This window comes from Mustela erminea, chromosome 14 (assembly GCF_009829155.1).
Source record: "Mustela erminea isolate mMusErm1 chromosome 14, mMusErm1.Pri, whole genome shotgun sequence".
Classification (NCBI taxonomy): domain Eukaryota; kingdom Metazoa; phylum Chordata; class Mammalia; order Carnivora; family Mustelidae; genus Mustela; species Mustela erminea.
The window spans coordinates 15,403,826-15,416,754 of record NC_045627.1 but is presented as its reverse complement, the minus strand read 5'-3'; the positions used below and the strand labels follow the sequence as shown (position 1 = coordinate 15,416,754).

General features: G+C 43.3%; 1 protein-coding gene and 1 pseudogene across 1 annotated transcript in view; both read right to left on the bottom strand.

The window, feature by feature from the left end:
- The window catches only part of LOC116573472 (contactin-associated protein-like 3), a 54,007-nt gene extending 48,858 nt beyond the window's left edge, over positions 1-5,149 (bottom strand). Inside the window, exon 1 of the mRNA XM_032313635.1 lies at positions 5,042-5,149. Within this exon, the coding sequence (XP_032169526.1) occupies positions 5,042-5,143 (102 nt within the window). The 5' untranslated portion in view covers positions 5,144-5,149. The remainder of the gene's footprint in view (positions 1-5,041) is intronic.
- LOC116573607 overlaps positions 1-12,929 on the bottom strand; it is a 922,392-nt pseudogene that overhangs the window by 495,642 nt on the left and 413,821 nt on the right.

Here is a 12,929-nt window from a genome sequence, read left to right as displayed (position 1 = left end):
GAAGATGACAGGCATCCCCAGGAAGGTCATAGGTGTTCCCATAAAGGCAACAGGTGTTCCCAGGTAGGTGATGGGCATCCTCAGGAAAGAGGGGCCAACAGGCAGACAGGCTCTGGCGATGGTGTTGAGGTCCTCCTGACCTCCCCACTCAGGGGTCCTAGGGCTGAACGCGCTGAAGCCTGGGTCAGATGCTGCTGTTAATGAGGGCATTAAGGCATTTGCTGCAACTCTGGTTCCTCAAGAGGTAGCACCAGCTGTGTTCAGGTAGCCTTCCGGGGATCAGGATGGAGTAGGCCCAGAAACCCTGCCTCGGGGCACTCAGCTCCCCTGCCTGTGTGCTTCCTGCACTGCACTAGGAGCCTCAGCCAGGAGAAGATGACATTTCCCACGAAGGGCACCCGGAGGGGAACGCTTACCACAGCTGTCTCAGTGCGAGCCAGGTTCCTACGTGCAATGCAAAGACACCTGAAATGGCTTGGTAAACCCTTCGAAAGTCAAATGAAAATACGTGCTCGATGCACACCTGTCACCCTGAGTTTGCTTTAAGTGCCAGTGATCTTGAGGAAGAGAAAGTGCCCTACAGGCATTCACGTGTGACCTCCCCAGGGACAGATTTCCATGCCCTTAGGCACCGAGTGTACTGACTGCAGCTCTGTCTGCATAAAACAGACAGAAATGGGTCAGTCCTGTGTGTTTAGTTTTGCTGTCCTCACACAGACTCCTGAACATGTAGTGGAGACCCACTGAGATCTGACCGGAGGCTCTCAGCGCCAACTCGTTGGAAGTTCTGCCCCGGCAAAACATGAGATGGTTCTGCCGATTTCCCACTGTGGAAACAGAACAAGAATTGCCCAACAAGCCTATCACCATCCAAACAGGTCATAAATCCTTCATTTATGACCGAATAAAATGTGTGACTGAGCTCATTCATGTCCTGTGAAATCTCTGTGTTTACAAGGAGTGCGGCTCTGGGACGTGCCCTAATTCTAGAAGGGCATCCTCTCAGCGGCCCCCTGACTCACACAGAACAGAAAGGATATCAGATCACCTCCAATGCCCTCGGAACAGGAGCACCTCCCTCTGCTGTGGGCAGACCCGTGGGAAGTCCAGGGCCCCAGAAGGCCAGGAGACCAGGCCAGCCCACTGCTCCCAACAGGAGCTCAGCAGCACACTCTCAAGGCAATGTCTCCTTTTTAAAAAATCCAGTATGGTGGAGGATCGTGTCAGGAAATGCAGGGGGAGCTACTCGGAAGACAAAACCATGACAACTAAATTAGCCACCCATTTGTGACTGCTCAGTCAGCCAAATGCCTCTGGGGAAAAAGAAAGAAAATTCCATTGATGCTAAAATTTTCATTCTCTTGAAAGACACTGTATGGCTTAATTCCTAACTGTTTGTAATCACGCCATGAGAGACTCTGATGAAAAGAGTTGTGGACCGATTACCTGCTGTAGGAAACAGAGTATGGTAATGAATGCAAAAATGGGGAGGCCTGAGCATCACATGATGTGATGAGCAGCACAGTGGGGGGGGGTGCATTCAAAGCATGGCACATGAACATGTCATATCAAAGCCCACTCCCCTGATTTCCTCAGAGGAACACAGCAACGGGACAACAGTTGGGCTGCAAGGATGGCAGGAAAGAGAACAGGGGGCCCTGGGATCACCATCCCCCCATCAGTGCCTAGTCCAGGCAGGTCTCCCTTCGCATTCAAGGTAGCAGAACAGCTGACCACGGGGGGCCCGGAAAGGTCTCAGCAGCCCTTGTCCCTGGCTATGGTCCTCCTGAGTCACAGGTTAAAGGAGAAGTTCAGGACTCCTGTGTCAATTTCAATATGGTGCCTGTGACCCATCAGGGATCCCAGGTGCCTCGGGACAGATTGCTAACTGGACCTCACCACTTTGGCAGACAGGAAGGCTACCTTAGCTGGCGAATCCTTAGCCAGGGGCCCTGGAAAGAAAAAAAGGAAATTTCTAGGAGGGGCAATGAAGATGAACATGGCTGGATGGAAAATCAATGTAAAGATAAAGTGTTTATGCCTTTTCTTAGGGAAGTGATCTGAATCACAGCCTTTCTTCTTTTTTTTTTAAGATTTTATTTATTTATTTGACAGAGAGAAATCACAAGTAGATGGAGAGGCAGGCAGAGAGAGAGAGAGAGGGAAGCAGGCTCCCTGCTGAGCAGAGAGCCCGATGCGGGACTCGATCCCAGGACCCTGAGATCCTGACCTGAGCCCAAGGTAGTGGCTTAACCCACTGAGCCACCCAGGCGCCCCACAGCCTTTCTTCTTAAACAAATTCTCAGGTGTTACTCTCCACTCAAGTCATGACCTGGAGGGCGTGAGATCAAGCCCCATGTCGGGCTTCATGCTCACTGTAGAGTCTGCTAGTCCTTCTCCCTCTGCTCCTTGTCTCATTCACATTCTCTGTCTCTCTAAAATAAGTAAACCAAATCTTTAAAAATAATAAAAATAAAGAAAATTTATGTACTGACTGTTGTCTTACTACCTTATACATCAGGTAGATGCAACGATCAGCTACATACAAAATCCCTGGTAGGAGCCATAAGGGTTCAGATAGTTCTACTTTTCCGTAAGAATATTGAAAGCTCAAAGACTGTTGGGCAAAATAGGGAGGTAAGACAGACCCCCTTCTTTTCAACCTCCAGGTACCATAATATAGACCAAGGACATTTTAATCATATAATCAAGTTGTCTAACATGGCTTCCATCACCAGATCTTGCACAAAATTTTCAAAAAGCTACAACTACTATATAGGAAGAATCATTGTCATCATTATTATAATCCTCCATATTTTATACAAGCCACAATTTACATCATAATATCCTAAACTGAAGTGAATTAATCTGTTCTCCAACATATACAAAGTCAAAAGAAATTCCAGGAAAGAATCTGAGATGTTGACTTTATTTATTTATTTTTTTAGATTTTATTTATTTATTTATTTGAGAGAAAAAGAGAGACAGAGAGAACACAAGAGGAGTGAGGGGCAGAGGGAGAAGCAGGCTCTTCTATGAGCAGGCAGCCTGGTGCAGGGCTCAATCCAGGAACCCCAGGATCATGTGCCCAACCAAAGGCACCTAGATGCCTCTGGGATGCCGGCTTTCAACAGAAAATAGGCATAGATAATCCTTCAGAAGGAACATTGACAAACCATGCTGTCTGAATCCTGCCTTAGGGATGGGTATGAAATCAGATAGTAAAATGAAGTAATATTTAATGAATGATGTATTGTGTACAATCAGAGTAGCAACAGCCACAAGAAAGAACCTCTCAGTTGATTGCCATGCTCTTAAAAATTTAAGTTAAATCTGCAAAGAGTGATCTGACTATAGTAAATACATTTGATATTTATAACTTTACAATGGTTGCTTATGATAGTCTAAGTTATTAATTTTTTAATTAAGTATAATGGAAATAAATTCATCTTAAACACTGATATTTTCCTTTCTGATGCTTATAAACTTCCCAGTGCCACCACACTGACAGGACTAGAGGCCTGAATCATAAATATATTCTGTATATGCAAATCAGAAACACAATACACAGGCCCCTTGGAATCCTTTAAACTAATTAAGGATGGTGCTTATTTGGTTTTTACAGTCTTTGGGCAACCATTGGAAAGTTTAGATGTTAAGCTGATATTAGAGGAACCACCAGACCAAAAATAGTAAATTTGATCATTTAATTATTAATTGAAAAATGGCTTCAGTGAGAGGCTATTTTCACCAGAGGACTGAAAGTCATCATGACTGATGCTTCATAACTATCTAGAGGAGGAAATATCTGGCCAGAAATTGTTCTTTATAGTAAAAGGTCATGAAGGTGGTCCTCAGCAGTGTGATCTCTCCACCCTCCATACTCACCAAAATCCTTAACCTTCTCCTTAAGGAGCCCTATCAGTCTATTTGACTCTTGTGGGGTTCCTGCACATGACTTTTGAGGACACAATAAAATTCAAGCTCTACTTAAACTGTGATCTTAGAAATACTGAATAAAGGGAGGCAAATGCTCCATTCCATCATAATAATCTTCAGAATTTACATTTACATGGGACACAGTCAATTTTTGGGGGGGGGGGCATAGTCAATTTAAAATTTTATTTTCTGGATGGATCATTCACCAAAAAAGTTAATCTATCCCTTTCCAAGGTAGTAAATCATTGGCATTTTCAGTGCTTATATTACTCAGTCTGCTGAACTATTATTTGTGCAAAAGTGAAAGCAACTTCATCCATGATAGTCAAGGAGCAAGAATGAATGAATGAACACCCCTCCCCACAAGAAAGGAGGCCTTCAGCTCTCTTCCCACAGGTACGATCGGAATCTATTTTCAAAAGAAGGCTTTGCCCCAGCTCCTTCCAGGCCAGGTCCTGGGATGGGGCTCTTGCCCCATCACTACCCCATGGCAGCTTCCCATCTCACTGGTGCCAGCCAGTGGCTTGCTGGGTGTCCCCAGTGCCTGTGACATTGGCTCATTCATTTGTTGTTTTTTTTTTAAGACTTTGATTATTTATTTGAGAGAAAGAGTGAGAGAGATAGAAGAAAGAGCAGGAGCTGGGAGGAGAGGGAGAAGCAGGCTCCCCACTGAGCAGGGAGCCAGATATGGGGCTTGATTCCAGGACCCCGAGATCACTGAGCCACCCAGGAGCCCCGTGTTTGTCGTTTTAGTTACCCACAATAAGCACATTTGCTAGTCATCCATCCGTGGGGTGCTCTGAAACTAAAAAGGGATGACAATAATCCGGAGCCTCCAGTAATTCCCTTCTGATTTGGATCTCATTTATGACCACTTGCCAACCATCAGCAGGGAAGGGAAACGTCAGAACCAACAGAAAAGAAGAATGCTACAGATGTAGGAAGCTAGAAATGATACAATGCTGAACCTGCTTCTTCACTTCCATCCAACTGCGATATAATTACTCTTCGAGCCACAAGAATGAATATTAAGTAAGAATGGTCATTACTCTCTCTGAGAAAGACTCAGCATGGGCTAACAGCAAGACAGCATCAGACTCACCATCTCTGCGATTAAGACTTGCGAACCCCGGGCCGTGGCTCCTGGACAGCTGCGACGAGCAGCTGAAGGACTCTCGTGGCAATGTGGACGCCAGCGCGGCATCACAGCGATCTGTGTCGAAAATCCCAGATTCAGATTAACCCTCTGTTCCAGGCATTCCTGACTTCTTCCCTCCCTCCCTTCCTGCTTCCTTCTTCCTCTCCCTCCTCTCTTCCCTCCTTTACTTGCTTTTAGTTAAGAGGCCAAGAAAATGCTAAAACCTATGGCAAACATCAGTCTTGATCAGAGGTGTGTTAGTCGGTAGTAAAGAAAATAAAACCCCTGATTGGTAGCATTCACCATCTTCTGTGGTGTACATACTCCCATCATGGGCAATTCACAGCTGTCAGTGTGATATCACCAACCATCGCAAGGGTAAGAGGATCAAACTTGTCACTTCATTATACTGTGTTTCCACCGTGCAGATTAAGAGACTCTTACAACTGGAGCAAGGAAGGACTTTGTGGTTTGACCTTTCCTTCTTAATGTTCCACTTTGAGAAAATTTTCTTTGTGACTGCTGGATTCAGTTGAGTCTTTATAGGAACACTTAGGTACTGCACTGTATTATTTTTTCTTTTTCTTCTTCGTCTTTTCCTTTTTTTTTTTATTTTAGATAGAGAGAGTGTGTGAATGGGGATGGGTGGGGAAGGACAGGGAATGAGAGAAAATCTTCCCCGGGGCAGAGCCCGACATGGGGCTTGATCCCACGACTCTGAGATCATGACCTGAGTGGAAATCAAGAATTGCATGCCCAGCTGACTGAGCCACCAGGCGCCCCAGATACTGCATTGTATTTTAGATGCGTCTGAAGTTTGTGATCTGGAGAAAGGGGAAGGTTTAAGGGCTGAACGTTTCTGATCCTGTATCCTATCGTTCTCAGTCCCTAAGCACTGTCGGTAGAAGCTGCCTATAAAGACACAAAGATACATCAGGTGTCTTCCAAATATATCCAACCTTCCAGAAATTTTTTTTACAAACAGAAATTTGAATATTTTCACATAAAACAGGGAAAAATGAAAGGGAAAATGGACAGTTTGTCCGTTCCTTGTGATGTAACACCACATTTGAAGTGTCCATGTCTCCATGAAGCTAATTTATGGGGCTTCATTGTGCTCAACAGTGGGTTTCACTGGACGAAGGCCTTGGCTGGTTTGGGGGTATATTTGTCGGGAATGCAAAGCCACAGTCACTGAAAGAAGAGGAGAGATGGACCATGTGTGTCTTGTGGAAATTCTTAGGTTCAAGCTTGTGGCTGTTGGATGGGAATGAGAGGAGGCTCCATCTTCAGTCCCTGCCCTTTGAAGGTGCACCAGGGACCCTCATGACAAAAGTTTAGACAGAGGAGAATGAAAACCATGTAAGCATAATGAGTAAAATCTTTATAAAATTACTGATCCCAGGGGCACATCGGCAGTGTAGTTAAATGTCTGATGCCTGATGAGAATTGTAAAGTTTAAACATCCCATGAGAGAGTATAATGATTTTCTTCATTACCAGTTTACTATTTTTTGGTGGTAATTAAATTTTGGCACTGATTGGCAAAAATAGTGTAAGATCTTGCAATCACAGCACATTGTCTGTAATTAATGAGTAAATTCAGAATGACTTGTACATACTCCGCTGTAAACACCCACTTGATTCCTACAGAGTGATTCCAGGCACTGATTCAAACCAACATATTCAACTCTCCTTTTTATACCAACACAGCAGCATCTTTTTTCCTAGAGAAGGAATATACTCTATCCAAACAACACAGTTAATGCTGTCACCAGGCTGCAGCAAACACACAAAACCAAAACACCCCAATTTACTGATGTTGAATAAGGAGATGAGCATTATTTTTTTGTGAAGGAAAAGCAGGAGAGGCAGGTCTAAGAACAGTGAACATGCAGCCCGATTCTCAGTCGATGTGCTGTGTTCAAAGCTGTATGCACAGGGGAAGAATCCCTTGTTCAGAGCCCCTCGTCTGTATGGTCCATTGGACTCCCCAGCTCTGTTCTGTGGAAAGGGGTGCAGGTCAGTTTAAAAGATGTGTCTTGAAAGAATTTGCTGTGGCTGATGTCGAAGAGGTTACTGACCATGTTCTCCTCTAGCATTCTGATGGATTCCTGTCTCGTGTTGAGGTCTTTCATCCATTTTGAGTTTATCTTTATGTGTGGTGTAAGAGAATGGTTGAGTTTCATTGTTCTGTATATAGCTGCCCAATTTTCCCAGTACAATTTATTGAAGAGACTGTCTTTTTTCCATTGGATATTTTTTCCCACTTTGTCCAAGATTATTTGACCATAGAGTTGAGGGTCCATATGTGGGCTCCCTACTCTGTTCCATTGATCTATGTGTCTGTATTTGTGCCAGTACCATGCTGTCTTGGTGATCACAGCTTTGTAATATAGCTTGAAATCAGTCAGTGTGATGCCCCCAGCTTTGTTATTCTTTTTCTACATTTCCTTGGTGATTTGAGTGTCTTTTCTGGTTCCATACAAATTTTAGGATTGTTTGTTCCCCAATGTTCATAGCAGCAATGTCCCAATAGCCAGACTATAGAAAGGGCTGAGATGCCCTTCAACAGACAAATGGATAAAGCAGATGTGGTCCATACAGACAATGGACTATTGCTCAGCCATCAGAAAGGATGAATACCCAACTTTACAACTACATGGATGGGACTGGAGGAGATAATGCTGAGTGAAGTAAGTCAAGCAGAGAGAGTCAATTATCATATGGTTTCATTTATTTGTGGAATAGCATGGATATAGCATATCCATATGGAATAGCATATAAGGAATAGCATGGAAAACATTAGAAGAAGGAAGGCAAAATTGAAGCAGGGGAAATCAGAGGGGGAAACAAACCATGAGAGACTATGGACTCTGGAAAACTGAGGGTTTGTGGGGGGTGGGAGAATGGGTTAGCCCAGTGATGGAAATTAGGGAGGGCACATATTGCATGGAGCCCTGGATGTTCTACACAAACAATGAATCATGGAATATGACATCAGAAACTAATGATGTATGGTGACTAACATAATATATTGGAAAATATTTTTTTGGTAAATAAAACCCTACAAAAAAAAAAGAATTATACAATTATCACAATACACATCTAACAAGGGTGCCAGTAGGTAACTCTTCTGGATGACTTACTAGGATGTTGTGCATAAAAAGGAGATATACAAACGTGAATGCTTGTCATAGTTCATGGAATGTTGCAATACCCAGGAAAGGACCCCAGGGGGCCACTACCACCTGCTTGGTTGAGGAAGCCCAGGGGGTTCCTGCTGTGCTGTGAGCTTCTTAATTGCTCCCAGAGAGCTGCTGAAGAACCCAGCTCACCATAAATGGAGTGGAATAGAATGAATGCTTTAATATTTTCATTAACTAGGACCTCAAAAGAATCTCAGTTGAATTACTAATCTGTGATATATACATCAAATGTACTTTTTTGTTAATATGTATGAAATTAGATTTGATCTGAATAAAAGGGGGGGAAAGAGCATTTGTGTGTGTTTTGTTTTGTTTTGCTATTAAGGAAAATTTATTTTATAACCAGAGTGGTATGATATTGCCCGTTCAAAATGAAAATTTGGCACATGTTTATATCATGTGGAAAAAGGAAACAATGTTCAGTGTTTAAACACAAATGAAAGCATACTGTAACCACTTTTGCTAGTGTCTGTCATTTGCAAAATCCTTGTATTGTCTCCAGGTAACTATTCATTCTTTCTTCCAAATGAGGGCATAAGGATTCTAAAAGGTAGAGTAAATCTCAAGAGTTCTCACCTGCAATAGAATTGTAAGATGCTTTTCCAAGTTATGGTGTCTTCAATTCACGACTACACCTTGTAATTAAGTAAGAAATTCTGATTTTAGCATTGTATCATGGAAGAGAATATCTGAAGTGCATTAATTCAATCTCCCTAAATGGTCTGTTACCCTCTAAATACTTATGCTATAATCGATTTTTAAATTATGCAATAATTATCTCCTAGCTTGCTTAAAACCATGTTACAAATAATTGTTTTAAGTCAATGAACATTATTTTGCAGACCAGCAGCTCTTCCTCATTAAAAAATTTAAAGTTGCTTTAAAAGCTATTTTCCATAAATGTTCTACAAATGAGAATTCAATTCAATGTAATTGCAATTCAAAAAAAGGGGGACACATATTTATAGATAAGAGCCCAAATGACCAGACCTATGGGGTTCACGCTCACCTAGCGTCCACACCAACAGGGCTAAAGTAAAGTGGCTGGAGGGCGGGCCAATAGAAGGGATGAGCTCATTCAGAATCAAAGGTCACATCTCAGGAGGGAGAAGGGAGAGATGTATGTATAATATTAGCTAAAGCTGATTTTGACCCTGACTTAAGTTATTTTACTTTGTAAAACACTCATTATTTTTTTTCGAATATTTAAAACAGATCCAGGGATGAGTACAGAAATAGTGGGGTTTTTTTTTTCCTCCTTTCACCGAATGGATAATTTAAAGGAATATTTCTTCACACAAAGAAATTGTGAAAGGGAAGAGCTAAGTGAAATACAGCCGATGTCAGGAGAGTTGTTTCATGGTAAATTGCCCACATCAAGCACGTTGCTTTCATGCTATGTAGGATCCCGTGGACAGCATGGATTGGTTCTTTAAAGATTTTCAAGGTCACTCATGTATATGATTGTACACAACATATCATGCTCATAAAAATCATTGAAATGTCTGCATATTGATCCCAGGGGATGGGGCCTAGCATCGCAATGAGAAGGGGGCTTGCCTTTCACAAATTGTTGGCATTTCTGCGTGGCAGCAGACACACACGTCATTTGCATAAATGTCCAAAACCTGGGCCTGTGTCTCTGGACCTGTCAGCCTCACCTTCTCCTGATCGGTTCCTGCTGTTTCACAAAATTTCTCATCTCTTTACTTTCCCTGTTTTGGATCAAACTGGGAATCATAGTTGAAAGAGTCTTTCAATCTTTTAAATTTCTTCAGAGTTGTCATTTCAATAACAGCTTATGCTTGGGCTGTACTAGCAGCTAATGATCAGCAAGAATGACTCAGCAGTGAGGACGTCTGACACGAAGGCGCGGCAGTCTGGGCATGGGAGGAAGAGCAGTGGCTCCTGCACCTGCTCTGAGCCCAGACAAGTCATCTGCCTCTGGCTTCCAAGGCTGCCAGGCCCCTGGAAGAGTCGTAGCAAAGACAACCTGTTCTGTGCAGAGTCTCCAGAGTAGCGGTGTGCCTGTCCCTCTCCCTCTGTGCCTCCCCCCATTCATGCTCTCTCTAATGTGCTCTCTCTGTCTCTCAAATAAATAAATTTTTTTTAAGTTTGCTGAGTGGATAGATCTTATGGCAAGTCTTCCTGGGACGAACAGGAATGAGGTGGGAGAAAACTTTTGGTGGGTCGATACACTCATGGAAAAGACTGTGGTGATGGTTTAGGCTTGTTTTCAGACTTTTCTGCTTTTGGAAGATGTGAAATTCCAAATTCCCCTTTTGGAAGACGTAACTCAGGGATTTTGTGAGAATTCACTGAAAGAGTGACACCCTGAGCCTCCTACCTCCTCCTCTTCCTTCCTGGAGTGATTCCGTTCAGTGTGTGTCAGACCTCCAAGTAGTAGCTGGCGTAAAGGGTAAAGGAGAAACAATGTTTCCCTTTAAGAGTAAGAAAATAAGGGTTAGGAAGGGATTTCAGACTTTAAATGGATCCAAGTGCAACAGAACCACTTTTTCAAGTCTATCTGCCATGCATCCAAAGGGCCCACAGATATTTTTCATTAGCTGAATCTTTTGGTCAAAAAATAAATAAACAACTTACTACTTAGGTCTATCCTTAAACTGGTAAATATCTCTGAAAATCTATTTAAGGTTTGGTACTTGAGTGACATATATATTTCTGGGTTTTTCTTGTCCTCTTTTTTTTTTTTTCCCCTCCTTAACTTTAGTAAGAGCTACAGGAACAAGGTAGGCAACAAGGATTCCTCACATTAAAAAAATACAGCTGGATGCTGTCACCTCATGGCAAAAACATGGCAAATGAATCATATTTGGGGAGTGAACTGACAAGAAATGAAGTCCAAATGAAGGTAACGTACAAGCGTAAAATCACCGTGGCATTGGTCCTGAGCTGGCAGCTCTCCTCACTCCTGCTCCCCTAGTCCAAGGTCAGCTGAGTGTGGGCGGCCCTGCCCTGCGACCTGCCTTTCCAGCGAGCAGACCGCTTGCGGCAAGTCTATCCAGGCCTTCCCCATCTCCAAGGATGACTGATTTCCAGGCTTGGGGTGACAATTAGAAGTGAACACAACGAGGTTCTATGCCCAGATGTGGAGGTCGAGGGCTATTCGGTGAATCTTCACTTCACACGTCCCTCGTCTGTCCCTTGATATCTTTTAATGCACATCAGCAGAATATGCTCATGTGAGAAAATTGTTTATGTGAAAGAAATAAATGTCTTTCTTGGAGGAAGTCGTGTTTTTAAAACATACGTATCTCTGAATAGGTTTGCAAGTTCTAACTCATTTCCCCGAATGTGATAATTTTCCAATAAATCTGAAAAAGAGTGTTTACGCAAAGGTGTAACACTTCGGGGGTCTGTGTGGAAAACAAAACACTCATCCCATGTGGTTTTAAATGTATTTCAGTGGTTGCAGGTCCGTGTACTCTGTCTAAGCAAACTGTGCCTTCGTCCCTCTGAGACCGAGAAGTGAGTGGAATTGGTTTGGGGAAGGAGCATCTCACCCCCGTGGCATGTAGGACATGCAGATGAAATGGCCCCGTCCTTTCCACTAGAATGATGTTTCCCTTTAAAAATGGTGGTGGGATCTACGACTCAGTTCGCTCAGCTCTGCTCCGAGTGTTTCTAGAGCAGACATGAGTGTATCACAACACACAAAGGCTCACACGGTCTTGTTCTAGTGACTCTGGAGATGGGGCTCGCAGGGAGAGAAGGAAGCACCCCCCTCCCCATAAATACAGGATCGATGGCAGACCCCGGCAGCTGGCATGTGACCTCACCATGCAGGTATATTTTCTGCTTTTTTGTTTGTTTCTATTAGTGCATGATTATTACTCAGTTTTTCGAAGACTCATTCTGCCTCCTTTACAAAAGTGGTATGTATGACATTATTCATTTGTTCCTGAATGGAAAAGAAAAGGAAAAAAACAAAAACCAAGTATGGGCCAGTGTCTCACTAATTAGAAAAAATCTGTTGATACGTAAAAATGTACAAGCACTAAGTGAGTGCTTTGGCATGCTGGGGAAAACTTGTAAATATCACCACATGCTTCCCCCCAACCCCTTGTTTTACTGTTTTTAAATGTGCAGTGTGATTGCCTTTTCCTTCTGTGTTGGGTAAGCTCATCTCAACACTGGTTTCTGCCAGTGTTTCCCCACTGTGCCGTATGCTCCTCCTTCACCGTAATCTATCAGTTCTGTGGTGGCTTCAGTTCTGCCGTCCAGTCTTTACTGAGAAATCTGCAACTGTCTCTCTTCATCTTCCTGATTTTACCAGCTCTCCTTTATGCCTGTTACTCATTAACTCTACATTTCCTCTAAATTTACTATGGCCTAAAACATTGGTAAGGAATTCTTTCTTCACTTGCATATACTTCTAGAATGTTCTCGCCATGGCTACTTATCCCTTCTCCCTGCACGGTGTTTGCCCAGAGCCCTGTTTTTCCACCCACCACTGGCTCTCACTGTAACCTGGTAAGTTCCCTCAGGAACTTCCTTTGTTCTGGGGTGTTATGAGTTCTCCTTGCTCCCCCCTCAACCTTTCCTGAGGTGAGCCTGTGACCTGTGGCCTGAGCAGTGGGGCAGGGGGACGGCTGTGCGCAACCTTGTCTCATGCCCGCCACT